This window comes from Budorcas taxicolor, chromosome 4 (genome assembly GCF_023091745.1).
Source record: "Budorcas taxicolor isolate Tak-1 chromosome 4, Takin1.1, whole genome shotgun sequence".
NCBI lineage: Eukaryota > Metazoa > Chordata > Mammalia > Artiodactyla > Bovidae > Budorcas > Budorcas taxicolor.
This window is the reverse complement of record NC_068913.1, coordinates 105,117,243-105,138,844: the sequence shown is the minus strand read 5'-3', so window position 1 is coordinate 105,138,844 and position 21,602 is coordinate 105,117,243. Positions and strand designations below refer to the sequence as shown.

Genomic DNA, 21,602 nt, shown 5'->3' with positions numbered 1-21,602 from the left:
GGACGCTGAAGAAGCTCCTGCGGGCTTCCGACGGGGCGGGCGCGCACAGCTGAGGGGCCCGGTGCCGGAAGGCGCCGAGCTCCGCTCAGCTGAGAGCCGGAGGCGTGGCGAAGCCAATGGGTTCTGTTCTCCCCCGGTCGGGGGGAGCTTTCAGTTTCGTTTTCAGCCGCAGTCTCCTCCCCGCGGGAGCCGCCTGCGCCCCTCCAGTCGCGGGCCCGACGACAATGGCGCCGGCCGCCCTCCTCCGTGAGGTGACCCAGGTGCTGTGCGCGGCCGGGGGCGCCTTGGAGCTGGAGGAGCTACGGCGCCGCGTGCGGCCGAGCGTCGTCGGCGAAGTGCTGGACCGGCTGCTGCGGGAGCGCGGGCGCTTCGTGGTGGCGCAGCGGGCGGCCGGGGCGGGCGCGGCGGCCGTCGAGCGCGTGGTGCTGGCCGTGTCGCCGCTGCGGCTCTGCGGCGCCCATCTGGGCCCGAAGCCGGGCTGCGCGGGGCTGTGCGCGCAGCTGCACCTCTGCAAGTTCTTGTTCTACGGCAAGTGCAAGTTCCTCAGGGACGGGTAAGGCGCCGCGCCGGGAGCCCGACCGCGGGGAGGGCGTCTTCTTCGCTCCCCGCCCTTCGTCATTTTTGGGGAGAGATTATGAGGGGGCTGTACCTTGGCCTGCGCCCCTCCCCCTCCTTTCACTTCAGCGAACGTTTATTGAGCGCTTTCTGAATACGTGGAACTGGGCGTGGGCCTCCGCGTCGAGCGGTGGCCTCGGAGAGGGACCGAGGGCCCAGCACGGGGAGGGACAGCCTGGGAGTGGCCGAACCGGGGTGGGGGTGGGCCCGCGGCCCCCGGGGCCCACAGCCCGCTCTGAGGGCCGCTCAGCGCTCTCTGGCCCGCCACGGAAGGGATCTTTTGAAAGCTCTTCACCTGCTGACTAGACGCCAGAGGCTTCCGTTGCATTTGGAATACAATGCAAGCTTCTAACCCTGGCCCCCAGTGCCCCTGAGGGAACTGAACGGGTCCTCGCCGGCCCTCCATCCTGGGCTCCTCAGGGTGCCCTTCCGGCCCGGGTATAACTCCAGCCTTTGCTCATCGGGTGACCTCTGCTCTCCTGGACCACCTTTTCTAGTTTGCCTGGTGTATCCTTCAGCTCGACTCAGGCATCTCTTTCCTTTGAGCCCCTTTCTTTCTTCTCCATCACGTTTTGTTTACTTTTCTCATAGCGCCTATCATGGCCTCCCCACTGTTTTCAGTAGAACGTAAACTCAGGAGAACAGAGACTCCTCCGTCTTCGTCCTGGCTGGCCTCTCCCGGCCCTCAGTTCTGTGCTCTGTACCTGGCAGGCGCTCAGTGAGATTTGTGGGGTAGATTCAAGAGGTAAATGCTAAAGAATTGGGACCTCACCCTGAAGGTAATGGGAGCTCGTCAAGAAGCAGAAGAGCGCAGCCATCAGGTGTGCATTGTAGGAAGATAGCTTAGATAGTGGTATGCATGCTCATAGTGGTGGCTCAGAGGTTAAAGCGTCTGCCTCCAATGAGGGAGACCCAGGTTTGATCCCTGGGTTGGGAAGATTCCCCTGGAGAAGGAAATGGCAACCCACTCCAGTATTCTTGCCTGGAGAATCCCATGGACTGAGGAGCCTGGTGGGCTGCAGTCCATGGGGTCACAAAGAGTCGGACACGACTGAGTGACTTTATTTACTTACTTATGATGATTCCATTTGGAAGCTAGTCCAGTCATCTGGAAGAATTTTAGTTATTTTTCTTTTTTCTGCCTCAACAGGATAGACCTTACTTCATGCTCACATCAGGTCTAATTGTGAGATTTAACAGCGTGAAGTATGGACCTTGATCCATATAGTCATTTAGGGACCCAGGCTGGCAGATCTAGACTCTGTCCTCTTCAACCCATGACTCCTAAAGGCTGTCTGGGTATCAGGTTCCAAGGAGCAGGTAGGGAAGATGGATAGTAGAGGGCTAGTGGGAGATTTTTATGGGCCAGTTCTGGAATGGTAGCTATTTTTCTGTCCATGACCCAAGCACCACAGGATGTCTCTGCCTGGATGCAGAAGGAGCTGGTAAATGTCCCTGAGAAGCAGCTGCCCAGAAATCCTTAGATTCAAATATTTCAAGACCCAGATAAGGCCTTATGAGGAACGGATGTATGTATGAGAAATTTGGGAGAGCTGGTAAGAGGAGGGTGACAGGATTCGATAATTGATGACTCATTTTTCTTTATTATCATTCACTCGGAGATGACATCTTTCTTACTGTTGACAGAGAGTGGGAGAGGGTTTTGTTTTGAAGAGTGCCCAGAGGGTAGCTCTCCAGGTCTGAAACTTGGGAGGATTGCCAGGACACTGAGATGCAGGTTTGGGGAGTTTGGGGGCAGCATTTACTATGGCTGCAGTAGCAAGGGTGGGTCTGATCTGAGGTGGAAGCTGAGGGTGGAGCGCCAGGGCAATTGAGCCTTCAGGGGCTGGTGGAGAGGCAGCATCTCAGGGTGGAAGGAGGAGCCACATGCAGAGAGGAAGGTAGATTAGGTGGTAGATGGAGGGATCTAATGACAGATCACTAGTGGGTCTTGTTGATGTCTGTAGTTGGTAAAATAAAGATAACAGACCTGCTATCTTTAGATAGGCTAATTCCCAAAATTGGGGTAAGATTGTGTCTTGGAAGTCTAGTATTTATAGGCCTGGATGATCTTGAGTTCTGTTTTTTTTTTTTTTTTTCCATCTTCTTTGTGGTTTACACAGGACAGTTTCTTGAACCTTCCTTCTTTGACTGTTTCCGGATCACATAAGAGAGAGAGGGTGTGGTCAGCTGCATGTTCTGTGCTTTCCCTGTGAAGCTCTCTGTCCTCCTCAACTGCAGGATCAGCTGTTGCAGACATAGATCATCACTGCTGCTTTTGTTGGTGACCTCTGGAGAGGGTCCCAGGTCCCTTATTCCATCCTTTGCTTAGGGGACAGTGAGCAAGTGGTCAAGAACCCAGCCCCAAGACAAGCCTGCCTTGTCTCTGCCTTGGCTCTGCCCCTTGCCAGTTGAGTGATCTTGGACAAATTAGTTTTTATCTGAGCCTCAGTTCTCTTATCTCCAAAATGGGATTGTATTACCCACCTTATAGGCTTGTTGAGGACACTATGAGTTAACTCACAAAACATTTAAGCAAACCCTGGTTTGTGATAAATGCCCTTTTAGTAGCCATTATCATCATCATGATCATTGTAATTATGAAGCCCCTCTGCCCAGAATGGGGCTTCCCTGGTGCCTCAGATCTTAAAGAATCCGCCTGCAGTGCAGGAGACCTGGGTTCGATCCCTGGGTCAGGAAGATACCCTGGAAAAAGGAATGGCTACCCACTCCAGTATTCTTGCCTAGGGAATTCCATAGACAGAGAAGCCTGGCAGGCTGCAGTCCATGGGATCACAAAGAGTCAGACACTACTGAGCGACTAACACTTTCACTTTTCTGCCTAGAATGGTCTTTTCTGCTCTCCGTGCCTGGTTCCTCAGCCCTTAGTATCAGGCTTAGACTTTATACCATTCAGGCACCCTCCCTGATTGCTTCCCCACTCCTGTCAGGATCAGGTGCCGCTGTGTTTGCTGATGGATTCTGAGCACAGCTGACCTTGTGCTTCCCACATTTTAGAGTCTTCTCGATGTCTGTGTATCCACTAGAGAGGAGCGGGGTTGGATGACTCCATGGTTTTTGGCCTGTGCAGTGCAAGAGGGAAGTTGCTTTTTACTGCGTTGGGGGAGCCCAGGGGAAGTACGGGTTTAGTCAGTGATTCAATTTTCTTTTGAGATGCTTATCATAGGTATGGCAGTGTCTGAGTCAAGCAGATGTGATTTACCTGACTCTGCTGGGTTCTGTTGACCCAGGTGATCATTTGAAGGCTTATCTTTGGCTCTTTGGGGCATAATGCCAGTTCCTGGCTCACAGTGAGTTTTCAAGAGGCAATTGTTGATCAAAAGACTGGAAGAAGGGAGCAGAAAAAGGGCTGGGCCTCAATGGTGTGTCTGTGTATATGTGTGTATACACACCTGTAATCATAAGCCATCCACACTCATTTATTCAGCTAATGTTAAATGCCAGTAAGTGCTCAGTGACTGGCACACTGACTGTTCGGGAAATGGCCCTGTAAATCTCACTAAATACCTGCTGAGAGGTGCTTCCCTGGGCCTAGAACTCACAAGGTACCATCTCTTCTTTTACAGATGAGCACTATGATTTTTAATGGACATGCAGGTTTTCTCTGATGTTTTTAACAATGTCAGGAACTATTCCTGAAAAATTATCTTAAAGATTGATTTTGCCAGTCGTTTCAGTTTGCTCAGGCTGCTGTAATAAGGTTCCACAGACTGGGTAGCTTAAGAAACTTATTTTTTCACAGTTTTGGAGTCTAGAAGTCAGAGGTCACACTGTCAGCATATTCTGAGGCATCTCTTCTTGGCTTGTAGATGCCATCTTCTCCTTGTATCTTCACATTGTCTTCTCTCTGTGTCCTGATCCCGCCTGCCTTTTTTTAATAAAGACACCAGTCAGATTGGATTAGCCCCTGCTCCCCCCCAACTCCCACCCCCACTGTGACTTCATTTTTAACTTGATCACTTTTTTGAAAGACTCCAAATACAGTCACTTCTGAAGTACTGGGGGTTAAGACTTCAGCATAAGAGTTTGGTGGGGAGGCATTTCAGCTGTGACCCTAGCCCTGTTTGTTTGCAGGAAGGACTGTAGGAACGGTCACAACTTGATGTCCAATCACAACGTAAGCGTGCTGAAAACACATGGCTTGGACCACCTCAACTTCGGTGAGCTCTGCATGCTCCTGTTTCAGAACGACCCCTTGCTCTTGCCAGAGGTGAGTGCCAGGAGGGATGGGCCCGAGGGTAAGTGATGAGGAAGAGGCCAGGAAGTTGGAAGACAGGGAAACACTATAGCAGAAGAAACTCCAGGGGCCCAACAGTGATCACTGAGGTCTGCCTGTTGGGAGCCCTGGACTGGATTCCTGCCTCTGCTGATTTTTAGATCTGTGACCTTGTACCAACCTTGCCACTTCTTGAAGCCTTCTTTCCTTCTATGTCAGTTGGGCTGGTACCTCCTAAGCAGGGCTTCTGTGATGTTGGATGCCGGCAGCCAGCACGGGAGATCCCACCCATGACAAGGTCATGTGGAGGAGACCTGACAAGCAAGGCAGACCAGGACTCGAGGGACTCCCTGGACCTGCTCTAGCATCTACCCCAAACCAAAATCTGTCTGTCTACTGTTTACTATATTATGCTTTCACCAACTCTTCTGACATTAACAGGGGCCTATCCCCGACCACCTTTCTCTGGAGAAAATCAACTTAGGGCTCTAGTTGATAAGTCTCCTGGACATGAAAGGAGCATTTCAATTCAAACCCCACTGTTAGCATTCTAGCTTGCTTGGCAGGTTTATCCAGACTCTTATACCTTACGCATATGCTTGTTCACAACATCCCAACCATGACACGGGAACCCTAAGCATTCAAAAAATATAGAGCCCTTTGAGGGGTAAAAAAGTTTTATTAAAATAATACTGGTGAAGGGTTTCATTGTTGAGCCAATGCTTGCTGCCAGGTTCCCATATCCCTTATCCATTGTGTGCCTGGGAGTGCATTAGTTAATATAGTTGGAATGTAAAAAAAACAGGTAGTAGCCTTGGTATTAACCACATCAGACCTTTGAGCTAATAAGTTCTTTTTTTTGTTGTAACCCACTGCACCTTTGCTCCATGAGAATGTAACTTTGTTTAGTACTTTCTGAGGCTGACACAGATTAGAGGTATAAAGAAAAAACACTTCAAGGGAAAACAAGTTTTCTGGTTGATCAACCTTTATCAAAAAAGGGTCATAAAATGTCAACAGGCCTCCAAGGCCAGAAGATAATGTACACAACATAGGACCCTTGTTTATAGGAAAGGTATGCAGAAAAAAATCCTGGTTTCGATACGGGCAAAACCGCTGGAGTGTTTGAGCTGACTCTGCATGACCTTGCATCTTTCATTTTCCTCTATGTACAAGTCAGGGTATAAAAGCCCCTTTTGAAAATAAAATTTCGGGCCTCGCTCACTGAAGCTTGGTCTCCCCGTGTCATTCATTCGTTCGCCAGTGCCGTTCATCTTGAGGGTATCCCTGGACTCTGCTGAGGCTGGACCCCAGCAGTTGGGGGAGCTTGTTTGGCCAATGATTGCAGCCAGTTATTACACAGAGCTTAGTGGGGGTTGGGATTCCAGCCAGCCCCTTCTTGTCTAGCAGGACTTAGAAAAATGCAGGTACCACGGGGCTCTGGAGGTCTGTGGGGCAGTTTTCTAACTTGGGTCATTGTGAATTCTCATACTGTACTTCAGACAGAAACCACTTGTTTTGAAGCTCACTGCAGTGGTCATGGACGAGTTCAAGTCCTAAGAGAAGTGGACACCAAGATGTAATTGAAAGTGGGAGAGATTTATTTCGGGGAAGCAGAGGAAGGTGGGGGAGCCTCCATGTGGTGATGGTGCCCTGAAATCTGTGGCAGGAGAGGGGAAGGAAAGGAGATTGGGTCAGAAAGGATCCTGACTGCGCTGCAGTTCCCCATAAGCTTCTGCCCAGCCAGCACAAAGCTCTGAGCTGAAGTCCCTGTTGGCAACATCTGTGTCTCTCCAGAATGGCCTGCCTCTGAGAGCGGGGACTCTGTGTAAGGAGGATGGCAGCCAGGCCGAGTGTTGGCTGTGCTCTGCAGCAGATCTGAGCGGTCATTCTCTGGCCAGCCTGGGTTCTGTGGGCTGTTCTGGCCCTCCTTGGATGAGGCGACAGAGATGAGATGGATATATGTTAATGATATTTAATAACAAAATATTTATATTTTAATGAATTATTATTCAATTGAATCACATATTTGAGAAAGATGCTATAGAGCAAATGACTGGTACATAATATGTATTAATTGATTTTCTTTGCCTTTTGAAAATTAGTATCAATTTAATTCAGTTAATCTTTGTTGCGTATCCACTACAGGTGAGGCACTGGCATTAAGGAGATGAGAAGCCCCTTCTGCTCTTCCAGGCGGGGCACAGCTACTGGGTGGGACAAGTTGGCGGTTGATAGCAAGGTGCTGTTGGTTGTCAGTGCTTTAGTGGGATTGTCAGTGCTTTAGTTGGAGTTGGTGCTCTGGTCTCAGGGGCACAGTTTGGGCACCAGGGAAGGAGTCCTGGAGCAGATGGTGGTTGCTTTGAGTGCTGGAGGATGAGTGGAGGATGAAGGTCTGGGAAGAGGGAGGCAGAGAGCCTGCCTGGTCAGGACACAGTGTGTACGTCAGCATGACCTGGATTTAGGGTGGGAGGGAGAGAGAGAACTAGGTGGGTGGAGGTTCATCTGCACAGCCTCCTGTGTCACAGGAGGGAGTTGGAGCGAGGTTGTGTTGGGAGGGTAGGCATTAACTTTTTGGAGCAATCACCTTGTTAGTGGTATGAGAAGTGAATCAGCAGAAGTGAATCATCTGGAATGTGCAGTCTTGTCTCCTGGGCTGTGTGAGGTGGTTCAGGACCCAGTGCTATCACACAGGCTAGAAGCTCGGATCCAGTGCTGCTTTCCTTCAGGACTGCTGCTCTCAGGCTAGTCCCCTCATCTTCAGATGACTGTTGAGGGGTTGCTGCCATGAACTGAGCACCCACTGGTTCTAGTCACTTTATATATTTTTCATTTAATTCTCACAATAGCCCAGCTTTGTAGATGGCATTAGTCCCATTTAGGGGATTAAGGAACAGAATCTCAGAGCTGGTGAGTGGCCTGCTTGAGGTCAGGCAGCTTGTAAGTGACTGGATCAAAGTTAGGGACCAGCTGTTGCTAATCTTCTCCCCGGGGCTTCCATCCCCAGAAGGTGGTCCCTGATGATCTAGGTCTGGGTTCTGCAGCACTCTGTTTGATATGATGCCTATGAGTTGAGTGGGTGGGCCCATGATGGTTTCTGGCTTGGTTCCCAGCTCTAGGAATGTGGAATGTAGAGGAGAAGGAACAGCTGATTGAAGTTCAAGCCCCACCTTACCAACAACCCAGTTCAGCAGACACCACCTGTGCCAGGTGTGCTAGATAACTGTGACTCAGAGCAAGCCCATTAATTTCACTGAGTCTTATTTTGAAAGGGCTGTATTTGGCCTTCTTGAAACCCTCAGAGCCTCTTTGACCTGAAATTGGAGAAAAAAAGAGTTGGGAGAAGCTAGGTTCTGGGTTAGAGGGAGTTGGTGAATCAGTGAAGTGGGGGCGGTCTGTAGAATGCACGGATTGTTAGGATGCTCCTGTGTGAGTTACATTAAAATGTTGTCTCATGAAGGGAGCAGCTCTGATCAGCTGGAAGTTTTTTTTTTTTTTTCCAACCAGAGAGGCTTTCTCTGGGCAGTCTGCTGTCCTCTTGGTTCCCATTTACCAAGGGCAGTTGTTCATCTAGAGTGAGGGGTGTTCTCAGAGCTTGTGACCCATGTCACGAGAGGGTCACAGCCTTGGCTAGGTCTCTGGAGGAACATCAGTTAACCAGAGACTGCTCAGTAAGGAGGTAGTGTCATGTGAGGCCTTTCTAAGCTCCTGTCTTTTTTTCCTTCTTCGTTAACAGATCTGCCTTCATTACAACAAAGGAGATGGACCGTATGGCTCTTGTTCCTTTAAAAAGCACTGTATCAAGCTCCATGTCTGCCAGTATTTTTCACAGGGTGAATGCAAGTTTGGCACTGGCTGTAAGAGATCCCATGATTTCTCTAATTCTGAGAACCTGGAAAAACTGGAGAAGTTGGGTATGAGGCCGGAGCTGGTGAGCAAGCTGCCTTCCATTTATAGAAATGCTCATGACATCAAGAGTAAGAGCTCTGCCTCCATCCGGGTGCCACCTCTACCCTCGCAGTCACAGGGGACTTCCGGTAAGGCTCTGGGCTCGGGCTCCTGGACTCCAGCTGGCTGCCAAATGGAATGTGTAACTTTGGGCAAGTCTATGCTGCTCTGAGAAAAAGGGAGTTGGCCACCCCTTTCCAGGCAGTGGGGGCTGTGAAGATGAGTTGAAATCAGAGCTGTGAACAAACACATTTTAAACAAATTTGGGTTGGTGTGGACTGTGGGTGAATTCCCTCTGGGCCTGAGATCTGCGTGGAGATGAGTGATACTGCTTCTCCCTATCTAGTCTTCCCTCTTCTGCCCTGGAGAGCTTGTTTTCCTGTGAAGGACCCTGCAGTTAAGAATGCCATGCTCTACAGTTCTGGGGCCATCCTTTGCATTATGTTCTGTTGAGATTTTTTTTTTTGATAAGTGCATGAGTCACATTTTATCTATTTTTTTGAATGAAGCATATTTTAATTTTGGCTCTCTTTTGACATGAATGGAATTTTTTTTCATCATTGCAAATTTACTTAGTTCAGTGCTCATCTCCAAGTGGTACCTGCTGGGCCACAGTTGTCACTGACTTGTTGAATGGTGAACCTGCCAGGATACTTTTTATTTTTTGAGGAATGTCATGCTTAGCGACAGGCATATGGAAGAATTTTGAGCAGAGATTGTTTCTTTAGTAAGCATTTCTCTTTTTATATAAAGCTTGTGACTAGACTGTGTCAGGTCTTAGTTGTGGCATGTGGGATCTTCATTGCATCACACGGGATCTTTGGTCACAGAGCACAGACTCTTAATTGCCTTGCATGGGCTTAGTTGCTCTGCCGCACATCGGCTATTAGTTCCCTGACCAGAGATCAAACTCCTGTCCCCTGCATTGCAAGGTGGATTCTTAACCACTGGACCACCAGGGAAGTCCCAGTAAGCATTTCTTGAGTACCTGTTACACTGTGGGAAGTGAATACCATGATTCAGTACCAGGGAGGCAACTATGCCTTGGTGTCCTGTGAATTTCACACTATCTGCTGCTGGCTGGCCATCCTGATAGTCCATTTTCTCATTCAACAAATTTGAGTCCTTGCCATGTCCTGGCAGTGTCCTGGGCCTTGGTTCTACCTTGGTGTCTCTGAGACACAGCTCCCCCAACTTGTTAGCTGTACTGATAACCTAGGATTTTTAATAGACCACTTCCTAAATTATTAATGCCAGGATGACCAGCAAACTAACTTACCACTCTAAACTTATCTGAGATTTATATTTGAAAGGTGTCCTCACTGTATGTTTCCTTTACATTTTCTTCAATTCCTTTAGGTTAGTTTCTTCGAATAGTAGGAAGCCTAGAAGCAAACGATTTTGCTTTAATAGATTGTTAAAGAGTATCAGTTAGATTATGGCCTTGTTAAAAAGGCAGGGAAGGATACCTGCCCCTGGAGGGAGAGGGAGGCAACCTCTAAAGTGCCACAGGTGTGAGCTTTAAGGTCCAGCCTGTGGATGTCTGCTGCTGCTGCTGCTGCTGCTAAGTCGCTTTAGTCGTGCCCAACTCTGTGCGACCCCATAGATGGCAGCCCACCAGGCTCCCCCGTCCCTGGGATTCTCCAGGCAAGAACACTGGAGTGGGTTGCCATTTCCTTCTCCACTGCATGAAAGTGAAAAGTGAAAGTGAAGTCACTCAGTCATGTCCGACTCTTAGTGACCTCATGAACTGCAGCCTATCAGGCTCCTCTGTCCATGGGATTTTCCAGGCAAGAGTACTGGAGTGGGGTGCCATTGCCTACTCCAGGATATTTCCCAACCCAGGGGTCAAACTGGCGTCTCTTGTGTCTTCTTGCAATGGCAGGTGGATTCTTTACCATTATGCCATCTGAGAAATTCTTATAATTAACCTAAATTAGGTTTCATTTTGAATTGTAGGCTTTCCATTAATTATTTTTTCTTGGTATTGGAACCCAGTTCTCACAGTTCATTTGCTTTTGGAATCAAATCTAGTTCATAAAGTACAGCCTTCACTTGTTCTGTGGGGTAATCACAGCCATAGATACAGAAGGAAAATGTGTTGGTTAGTGGTTCCCCACCCCTCCCTATTAGTGTCCCAGGTTCCACTGTTGAAAGCTTCTGATTGAGTCAGTCTGAGGGAGAGCTGAGCACTTGTGTTTATAAACAGGTCTCCTAGTGAATTGGGTGCACAGCCAGAGCTGAGAAAAAGCTCACCCCAACGATGATGTCCTGGATTTGGCAGCAGTCATATGGCCTTGGGCTCCCGGATTCCTCCCTAGAAGGCGGAGAGGGTCCACCTGTGTGTCTGAGGGTGCTTTCATCTAGAACATTATAAGATTTTGTGAGGTTGCCTTGCCCACTTTTGCCTCATGCAGAGGAATGAATGAATTCTGTTCTCTCTCCTTTGTACCTTGAACTACTCCAGCCCCATATCAGAAGCACTGGTGACACATCTTTGTGGTCTTTCTTTGTAGAAAGAAGAGACACAGGTTCTGTGTCCCTAAACACTGCCACCCAAGAGGAGAGTGATCAGATCTGCTTGTTCCATATCTGGAAGAGCTGTAGCTTTCAAGGTGAGTTGGGGGAAACCCCTTCGTCCAGTTGCAGGAGGGACAGCTGCTTCCAGTTCCCAGAGCTCTGCTCTGATGTCACCCCTCAAGGTCCTCTCCCCTATCCAGAGAGGTTCGGGCATTCTTAATTGCAAGCTGGTGGCACTTCAGTGATTTTGTTGGGGAGTTGAGAGTGGTAAGAATTATTGAATATTTGAGTTTCTAAAAATCAAACTGTAGATGAGTTTGGGGGACTGTTTCATGCAGCAAACGAATGTCAGGTGTTGCCCCTTGGTTAGCTTAGTGTGAGGTCACAAACCCACAGAAACACTCGGATGCCCAGTCTAGTTTTCTTCTAGAAGGAGGTTGTAGTCTCAGAGATGCCTCAGAACCTAGGAACACCCTCTTCTCAGGAGGAGACCCCTGTGTGCACTCTTGGGGGATGAGAATTTAAGTTTGGAGTTTCTCTCAATACTCTCTTTCTTATCAGATATAGCAAATGTTTTGTGTGTGTGTGTGAGAGAGACTGTATTTTTACTAAATCTTTGTTCTTGCTGATGTCCTGGCTTTGACTCAAGAATGATTCCTTCTCAAATTTGGTGACTCTTCTTAAAAAAAAACAAACACCCAAACTTCCTGTTTTGTTTTCAGTCTTTAAAAAACTACCCAAGCAATTCATGAATACTGTCACTTTGTAAATGAGTGAAATGGTACAGAGTAAGGCCTGAAGTCTTCCTTCAGCCTTCCAGTCATGGAACTGTGGTCATATTTGTTTTACATATTTTTCAACAAGTGGGAGCATGTGATATGCATTATTTAACCTACTTCTTTTACCTAATGGTGTGTCTTGGTGATTTTTTCTCTGTTAGTATTTGATTAGAATGATTTTTCCTTGAACATCTGAGTATACATGTATTTTACCATGGATAGATTACTGGAAATGGAATACCAGGTCAGGCAGTGTGAGACACACACACACACACACACACACACACACACACACACACACACACACACACAGTGTGTGAGATACACACACGTACGTGTGTATGTATATATATGTTTTTTAAAAATCAGCATTATTAGATATAATTAATACAAAATAAAATGCACCCTTTGAGTTTTGGTGAATATGTTTGTCCATATCACTATCACTATAATCTGGATGTGAAACAGTTCTCTCATTCCAAAAATTGCTCTTATGCCCCCATACAGTTGATCCTCACCACCCAGTTTCCTGACCCAAGGCAGTCCCTGATCTGCTTTTTGTTGATGGGGATCAGATTTGCCTTTTCCAGAATTTTAAAAAAATGTAATCATGTATTCTGTTGCATTGATTAACTACAATTTGTTTATACATATGTACATTGATGAACATATGGGTTATTTCCAGTTTGGGGCTTTTATGAATAAAACCTCTGTCAGTTTTCATGTACAAGTTTTCATGTGGATATATGTCTTCATCTCTTGGGTAAAGTCCTCAAAGTGGAATGTCTGATCATATGGTAAACATGTATTTAACCTTACAAGTTACTGCCAAACTGTCTTCCAAAGTGGATCCATTTTGCTTTCCCACCAGCTGTGTAGTAGAGTTTTGGTTGCTCTGCATCATTGTCAGCACTTGGTATTGTCAGTCCTGTAAATTTTAGCCATCCTAGGAAATGAGTAGTGATATCCATTGTGACTTTCATTTGTATTTCCCTGATAGGTAATGATGTTTAACATTTATTTTCATGTGCCTTTTGGCTGTTTGCGTATCTTCTGTGAAGTATCTGTTTAAATCTTTTGCCTATTTTGCAGGCAAATAACACCTTTGTTAAGATATTAAGTATATTTCACATAGTATACAATTTATTTAATGGTTTTTAACATAGATTTGTGCAACCATCATCACAGTCAATATTAGAACGTTTTCATCACCCACAAAGAAACCCATTAGCAGTCACTAATGGGTGGGGAGCCCTTCTCCCCACCCCCAGGCTCCTGGTAACTACATCTTTACATTATGTCTCTATGGGTTTGCCTGGATATTTCATATAAATGGAATCATACAGTGTATGGTCTTTTGTGACTGTTTTGCCCATTTTTTATGGGGTTGTTTGATCTCATTATTGATTTGTAATAGTTTTCAATATTCTTTATTCACATCTTTGACAGGTGTCAAATTAGCCAGACTTCATTGTTATTACTTTGAAAGATGAATTAAGAATGTACAAAAGACAGTAAGAAATGTCTTCCTCACACCCCTTTTTCCCAGCACCAAGATTCCCTCCAGAAACAGCCCTTATTACTAGTTCTTGAATATCCTTCCATAAAGATTTTATTCAAGCAGAAGTGTATATCTAGTCTCTTTTTGTACAGGGTCACTATGCACACTATTTTGTACCTTTTTTCAAATGATACAGATGTTTGATTTTTGTGGACTATATTTTCATTTCAAAATTCAAAACAAATCTTTCCTCATACCTTTGTGCCCAGCCACCTAGTCTTCCCCTTCCCACATGTGTATTTAGTGAGAAGATATCTAATCCTGTCTTCTGTTTTTTCACCCAAATAGAGGCATTCCACAGCTGTGTATCTTTCTACTTAATAGTATATAGATCCTGCAGGTATCAAGAGTGTGGAGATTCCCATTGCACTTCTTTTCTACCTTTCCTCTCACAACATTCCTCCATCAGGATGTACTAGAACCTCTGCAGGTATAGGGGGGTGTGAGCTGCATTCCAGGTGAGCTGCTGGCATTGGCCAAGGCACAGCAGGCAGGAGGTACTAGGAGGGACAGATCTGAGGAACACAGGGAAGGCAGTGGGAGCAGTTGGCTGGTAACCACAGACCCAGGCCATGTGTATAATACATTCCAGGAGTTGGGTATGTTGAGAAGGGGCGAGCATGTTGGTAGCCACGAAGATCAAGGCAGACTGGAACCGTGCTGCTGACCCACCTGTGGTAGGACCTGTTTGGGTTGGGATGGTTCTAGTAGAGATGAACCTGCCTCCATTTCTGGTGTGATCGCTCTCCATCCAAATGTCACATACATGGCAATAATGCATGGGCAGACTGCCCCCTGCAGGGATGGTAGCTTTGACCATCTCGTGATCAGCTGCTTTACTCTCATGAAATGTAATTCATACATAATGTAACCTACTAACACACAGTTTTAAAATAAAAGTTTGATGTGTTTAATGTCCTGTTAAAAAGGGAGACATGAAAGTGTGTATAATAAAATTCAGTATCTAAATGCTCAGGTATGACTTCATTAAAAAAGGCTCCCTCACAGATTGCTAAAATGTTGCCAGGTCAGCAGGCAGCACCATACCCATTGGGAACCACAGGACTAGGCCATGCTGTGTGCTGCCAATGTGCTTACTTCTTTATATTTTTATTTCAGATAAGTGCAGTAAAGTTCATTTCCACTTGCCATATCGATGGCAAGTCTTAGATGGAGGCAAGTGGAAGGATTTGCACAAAATGGAGCTTATTGAAGAGGCATATAGCAATCCTGCAAGAGACGGGTATGAAATACATCATCTGTGTCTGTTTGTGCATGGGCTTTTGTGTGCAGTATAAGAAGTTTAGACACAGTGGGGTTGAGTTTTGATGGGCTTCAGACACAGACACACACACACACATACATGAAGCAGGCTACCTGGTCTACAAGCAGAGGCTCTGGGCTGGAAATTGAGGGCTGATGGTCATGCTGGTGGTTGATGCCTCTGTTCCCTCATCTTCCTCTTTTTTCAGGGAGGAGCTATGGGGAGAGGAGTGAGGGAGGGGTACCAAGTAAGTTCTGAATTATTTGATGCTGGGATCGATCATGTAAATATATCCTCATTGATTAGTCCAGAAAAGCAAGAAGTAGTCATTTGTGAAATTTTAGCCTTTGCCTGTAAAGTCATGCAGCTGAACTGCTGTTTATCATTCAGTCTTTTTTTACTTTTCTATGTATGTTCTAGAATTTTCACTTAGAGTAAAAGGGGAAGTGTTGAGTAACTTTATTTTCAAATGCTTACTGTATCTTGGATTCCTTGGAACATATGTTGCCAAGAAGAGAATTTGAGCCTGTTTTTTGAGTGGGTAAAATAAATTTGTGCTTAGGGTACAGTTATGTGCAACCTGATGCTGGTAAAGTATGTGAAACAAATTATCCCCCTTTTGGAAGATTAAGTGGCTCATGTAGCCAGCCCTTATCTAAGTCTCCCCCTTCTCTTCCTCTCCTTTTCTGAGGCTTTTTAAGTTAAAATGGATACTTGGTGATATGCACAGCTACTAAGCATATAGGTCAGTGAATTTTGAGGAAGGCATAACTTGTGCAGCCAGTGCCCTGATCCAGCTGTAGACCATTTTCATCACCCAGAAGCCCCCCTTCCAGCCCTCTTCCAGTCAGTGTCCACGCCACAAACCACTGCTATTCCAGCGTCTGTCAGCACAGATAGTCTTGCCTGTCCTTGAACCTGGTCTGAAGGGAGCTGCTCTGGACGGTTCCCATGTGTTTATGTGTTCACGTGTGCTTCTGTGGGTTAGGTGTTGGGGATGAGCCAGCTGGGAGCCAGGCTGGTCCCTCCTCGGCTCTGTTGGTGGGTGCCAGGCTGTTTTCCACAGTGACTACCGCTTCCTACCCCCACTAGCGGTCTGTAACGACGTGGCTCTCTCACATTTGGTGCAGTTTGATATCTGCGCTTTTCTAGTCTTCAGTGTAAAGTGAGGTCTCTGTTTGCATATCCTTGAGTCCTTGTGAGGAAAGGTGTCTCCTCAGTGCCCACTTGTGCTTTCTCTGCTGTGAAATGTCTGTGTTTGTAGTTTGCCTGTTTTGTTGAGGGGAAAGGTTGTGCTTTTCCTTAGTTTTGGAATTCAACTGTCTGGGTATTAAATCTATATTGAAAATAAATGAACTCCTCCTGTCAGCTTATGGTATCTGTTAATGAAGGGAAGTATTTTTCTATCCTCTTCTTTATGGTTTTATACTGTTTTTTTCTTTTCATTTTTTTTGGAGGGTTTCTACTTTTTGTGTCATAAGAAATTCTTCCTTATCCTGAGACCATCAAAGAATTGTCCTGAATTTTCTTCAAAAATTCTTAACATTTTAAAGACTGCATTAACCTCTCCTTGCCTGTGATGGAGTATATGTCCAGTTTCATTCTTATGCAGATGAATTTCCAAAGACCACTTTAAAAAATATATTCAATTAAACATTTAGTTTGGGATTGCCATGTACACACTGCTATATTTCAAACAGATAGCAAGGAACTACTATAGAGCAGAGGGAGTTCTGCTCAATATTCTGCAGTAACCTAAATGGGAAAGAATTCGACAAACAATAGATAAATGTGTGTGTGTATATATATTTATATATAACTGAATCACATTGCTGTGCACCTGAAACTAAGTCGACATTGTTAACCAACACACTCCAGCATGAAAGATTTTAAAACAAGTAAAGCATTAAAAAATAAATAACAAGTTAAGATTAAAAACATAAAAAAATATTTAAAAAGTAAATTGCAATGAGGCAGGGACTTCCCTGGCAGTCCAAATGTTAGGACTTCACCTTCCAGTGCAAGAAGTACAAGTTCCATCTGGTCAGGGAACTAAGATCCCACATGCCTTGTGGCCAGAAAACCAAAACATAAAACAGAAACAATATTGTAACAAATTCAGTAAAGACTTCAAAAATAGTCCATGTGGGGAAAAAACACCAAAATAACCAAACTGAGAAAAGTGAGCCAAAATATATTTGGGATATATATATATATAGAGAGAGAGAGAGAGAGAGAAGTATTTCAGGTGATTTTTTAAAAAATACATTTGTAATTCACCTCTGTATCTTATGGACAAAAGAACAACATCCCCTGCCAAATGTTAAACTCTACTCAGCAAAAGAAAAAACTGTGGTGAAACAGACATAAAATTTACCTACCATCTTAACCATTTTTAAGTGTAAGGTTCAGTGGCATTAAATACATTCATGTTGTTCAGCTGTCTTACATTGTTCATTTCCAGAAGTCAGTCGATTTTTAAACCCACCCAAACTGAGTCAGATTTGACAAAATGTAATATATTTTATACATTAATTTCAGACTTAGATGCCAGGTACTACTTTTGTAAGTAGGCCATCTTTTTTGCACCTGTTTTCAGTGCTGTGTTAGGTGTTGAGTTAGCAAATACACGCCCCTTCTTTTTCTGGCCCCTTCTGCTTCATTGATCTGTGGTCTCTTACCAGTATCACACTGTCTCATGTAGAAGAGCTTTACAGTAAGTTTAGGCATCTGGTAAGGCAGTTTCCCACCTTGTTTTCCTTCAGTTTGTCTTACCTCTTGGTCTTTTTCTCCTCTTGAGAAATTTTAAAATCTGCCTGTTGGTTTTCACAAAAAAAACTGTTGTGATTTTTTTTAACTTGAAATTGCATTGTCTATTACCAGTTTGGGGAGAACTGACATCATAATATAGCGACTCATTTAAATGTTCTTTAATACCTTTATTTTTCTTGAGATGAGAATTTTTTAGGATTCATTCTGTTAGCAACATGCAAATACTGCTATATAGCATCATTAACTATAGTTAATCATACTGTGCATTGCATCCCTCAGTTCAGTTCAGTCTCAGTCATGTCCGACTCTTTGCGACCCCATGAATCACAGCACGCCAGGTCTCCCTGTCCATCACCAACTCCCGAAGTTTACCCAAACTCATGTCCATCAAGGTGGTGATGCCATCCAGCCATCTCATCCTCTGTCGTCCCCTTCTCCTCCTGCCCCCAATCCCTCCCAGCATCAGAGTCTTTTCTAATGAGTCAGCTCTTCACATGAGGTGGCCAAAGTACTGGAGTTTCAGCTTTAGCATCAGTCCTTCCAAAGAACACCCAGGACTGATCTCCTTTAGAATGGACTGGTTGGATCTCCTTGCAGTCCAAGAGACTCTCAAGAGCCTTCTCCAACACCACAGTTCAAAAGCATCAATTATTCAGAGCTCAGCTTTCTTCACAGTTCAACTCTCATATCCAAACACGACTACTGGAAAAACCATAGCCTTGACTAGACGGACCTTTGTTGGCAAAGTAATGTCTGTGCTTTTGAATATGCTCTCTAGGTTGGTCATAACTTTCCTTCCAAGGAGTAAGCGTCTTTTAATTTCATGGCTGCAGTCACCATCTGCAGTGATTTGGGAGCCCAAAAAGATCAAGTCTGACACTGTTTCCACTGTTTCCCCATCCCATGAAGTGATGGGACCAGATGCCATGATCTTCGTTTTCTGAATGTTGAGCTTTAAGCCAACTTTTTCACTCTCCTCTTTTACTTTCATCAAGAGGCTTTTGAGTTCCTCTTCACTTTCTGCCATAAGGATGGTGTCATCTGCATATCTGAGGTTATTGCTATTTCTCCCGGCAGTGTTGATTCCAGCTTGTGCTTCTTCCAGCCCAGCGTTTCTCATGATGTACTCTGCATAGAAGTTAAATAAGCAGGGTGACAATAGGCAGCCTTGATGTACTCCTCTTCCTATTTGGAACCAGTCTGTTGTTCCATGTCCAGTTCTAACTGTTGTTTCCTGACCTGCATATAGGTTTCTCAAGAGGCAGGTCAGTTGCTCTGGTATGCCCATCTCTTTCAGAATTTTCCACAGTTTATTGTGATCCACACAGTCAAAGGCTTTGGCATAGTCAATAAAGCAGAAATAGATGTTTTTCGGGAACTCTCTTGCTTTTTCCATGATCCAGCAGATGTTGGCAGTTTGATGTCTGGTTCCTCTGCCTTTTCTAAAACCAGCTTGAACATCTGGAAGTTCACGATTCACGTATTGCTGAAGCCTGGCGTGGAGAATTTTGAGCATTACTTTACTAGCATGTGAGATGAGTGCAATTGTACAGTAGATTGAACATTCTTTGGCATTGCCTTTCTTTGGGATTGGAATGAAAACTGACCTTTTCCAGTCCTGTGGCCATTGCTGAGTTTTCCAAATTTGCTGGCATATTGAGTGCAGCACTTCCACAGCATCATCTTTCAGGATTTGAAATAGCTCAACTGGAGTTCCATCACCTCCACTAGCTTTGTTTATAGTGGTGCTTCCTAAGGCCCATTTGACTTCACATTCCAGGATGTCTGGCTCTAGGTGAGTGATCACACCATTGTGATTATCTGGGTCATGAAGCTCTTTTTTGTACAGTTCTTACGTATATTCTTGCCACCTCTTCTTAATATCTTCTGCTTCTGTTAGGTCCATACCATTTCTGCCCTTTATTCTGCCCTCCTTTGCATGAAATGTTCCCAAGTAAGACGGTAGGTGTTGCAAGAGGGCATCAGAGGGCAGACATACTGAAACCATAATCACAGACAACTAGCCAATCTGATTACATGGACCACAGCCTTGCCTAACTCAATGAAACCAAGCCATGCTGTGTGGGGCCACCCAAGATGGATGGGTCATGGTGGAGAGGTCTGACAGAATGTGGTCCACTGGAGGAGGGAATGGCAAACCACTTCAGTATTCTTGCCTTGAGAACCTCATGAACAGTATGAAAAGGCAAAATGATACGATACTGAAAGAGGAATTCCCCACGTTGGTAAGTGCCCAATATGCTACTGGAGATCAGTGGAGAAATAACTCCAGAAAGAATGAAGGGATGGAGCCAAAGCAAAAACAATACCCAGTTGTGGATGTGACTGGTGATAGAAGCAATGTCAGATGCTGTAAAAAGCAATATTGCACAGGAACCTGAAATGTCAGGTCCATGAATCAAGGCAAATTGGAAGTGGTCAAACAGGAGATGGCAAGAGTGAACGTCGACATTCTAGGAATCAGTGAACTAAAATGGACTGGAATGGGTGAATTAAACTCAGATGACCATTATATCTACTACCGTGGGCAGGAATCCCATGGAGTAGCCATCATGGTCAACAAGAGAGTCCGAAATGCAGTACTTAGAAGCAGTCTCAAAAACGACAGAATGATCTCTCTTTGTTTCCAAGGCAAACCATTCAATATCATGGTAATCCAAGCCTATGCCCCAACCAGTAACGCTGAAGCAGCTGCTGCTTCAGCGTTACTGTGAAGACCTATAAGACCTTTTAGAACTAACACCCAAAAAAGATGTCCTTTTCATTATAGGGGACTGGAACGCAAAAGTAGGAAATCAAGAGACACCTGGAATAACAGGCAGATTTGGCCTTGGAGTACAGATTGAAGCAGGGCAAAGGATAATAGAGTTGTGCCAAGAGAACGCACTGGTCATAGCAAACACCCTCTTCTAACAACACAAGAGAAGGCTCTACACATGGACATCACCAGATGGTCAACACCAAAATCAGACTGATTATATTCTTTACAGCCAAATGGAGAAGCTCTATACAGTTAGTGAAAACAAGACCAGGAGCTGACTGTGGCTCAGATCATGAACTCCTTATTACCAAATTCAGACTGAAATTGAAGCAAGTAGGGAAAACCGCTAGACCATTCAGGTATGACCTAAATCAAATCCCTTTTGATTATACAGTGGAAGTGAGAAATAGATTTAAGGGCCTAGATCTGATAGAGTGCCTGATGAACTATGGAATGAGGTTCATGACATTGTACAGGAGACAGGGATCAAGACCATCCCCATGGAAAAGAAATACAAAAAAGCAAAATGGCTGTCTGAGGAGGCCTTACAAATAGCTGTGAAAAGAAGAGAACCGAAAAGCAAAGGAGAAGAGGAAAGATATAAATAAGCATCTGAATGCAGAGTTCCAAAGAATAGCAAGGAGAGATAAGAAAGCCTTCCTCAGTGATCAATGCAAGGAAATAGAGGAAAACAACAGAATGGGAAAGACTAAAATGGCAACCCACTCCAGTGTTCTTGCCTGGAGAATCCCGGGGACGGGGGAGCCTGGTGGGCTGCCGTCTATGGGGTCGCACAGAGTCAGACACGACTGAAGCGACTTAGCAGCAGCAGCAGTAGTAGAGATCTCTTCAAGAAAATTAGAGATACCAAGGGAACATTTCATTGCATCCCTAGTTAAATTTTTTTGTTTATTTTCTCCCTGCTGATGTGTAGAAAGGCAGTTGACTTTTCTACCTTATCTCCTGCAACTTTACTGAAATATCTTAGCTACTGATAATTTATTTGAATTATCTGTATAATTCTTGATATACTTGATACATGTTTAGAAATTAATATCTGTGAATAGCAGTCTTAAGTTTTCCTTTTTAATTCTTAAAAATTTTATTTCTTTTGATTGCCTTAT

At 45.1% G+C, this 21,602-nt stretch overlaps 1 protein-coding gene across 2 annotated transcripts in view; it reads left to right on the top strand.

The window, feature by feature from the left end:
• Nucleotides 1–224: 224 nt before the first annotated feature.
• PARP12 (poly(ADP-ribose) polymerase family member 12) overlaps nt 225–21,602 on the top strand; it is a 44,343-nt gene continuing 22,965 nt past the window's right edge. For both annotated transcript variants that reach the window (XM_052638912.1, XM_052638911.1), the window contains exons 1-5: nt 225–553; nt 4,711–4,846; nt 8,589–8,889; nt 11,317–11,415; nt 14,780–14,903. In XM_052638912.1, coding sequence (XP_052494872.1) covers nt 225–553; nt 4,711–4,846; nt 8,589–8,889; nt 11,317–11,415; nt 14,780–14,903 — 989 coding nt within the window. The remainder of the gene's footprint in view (nt 554–4,710; nt 4,847–8,588; nt 8,890–11,316; nt 11,416–14,779; nt 14,904–21,602) is intronic.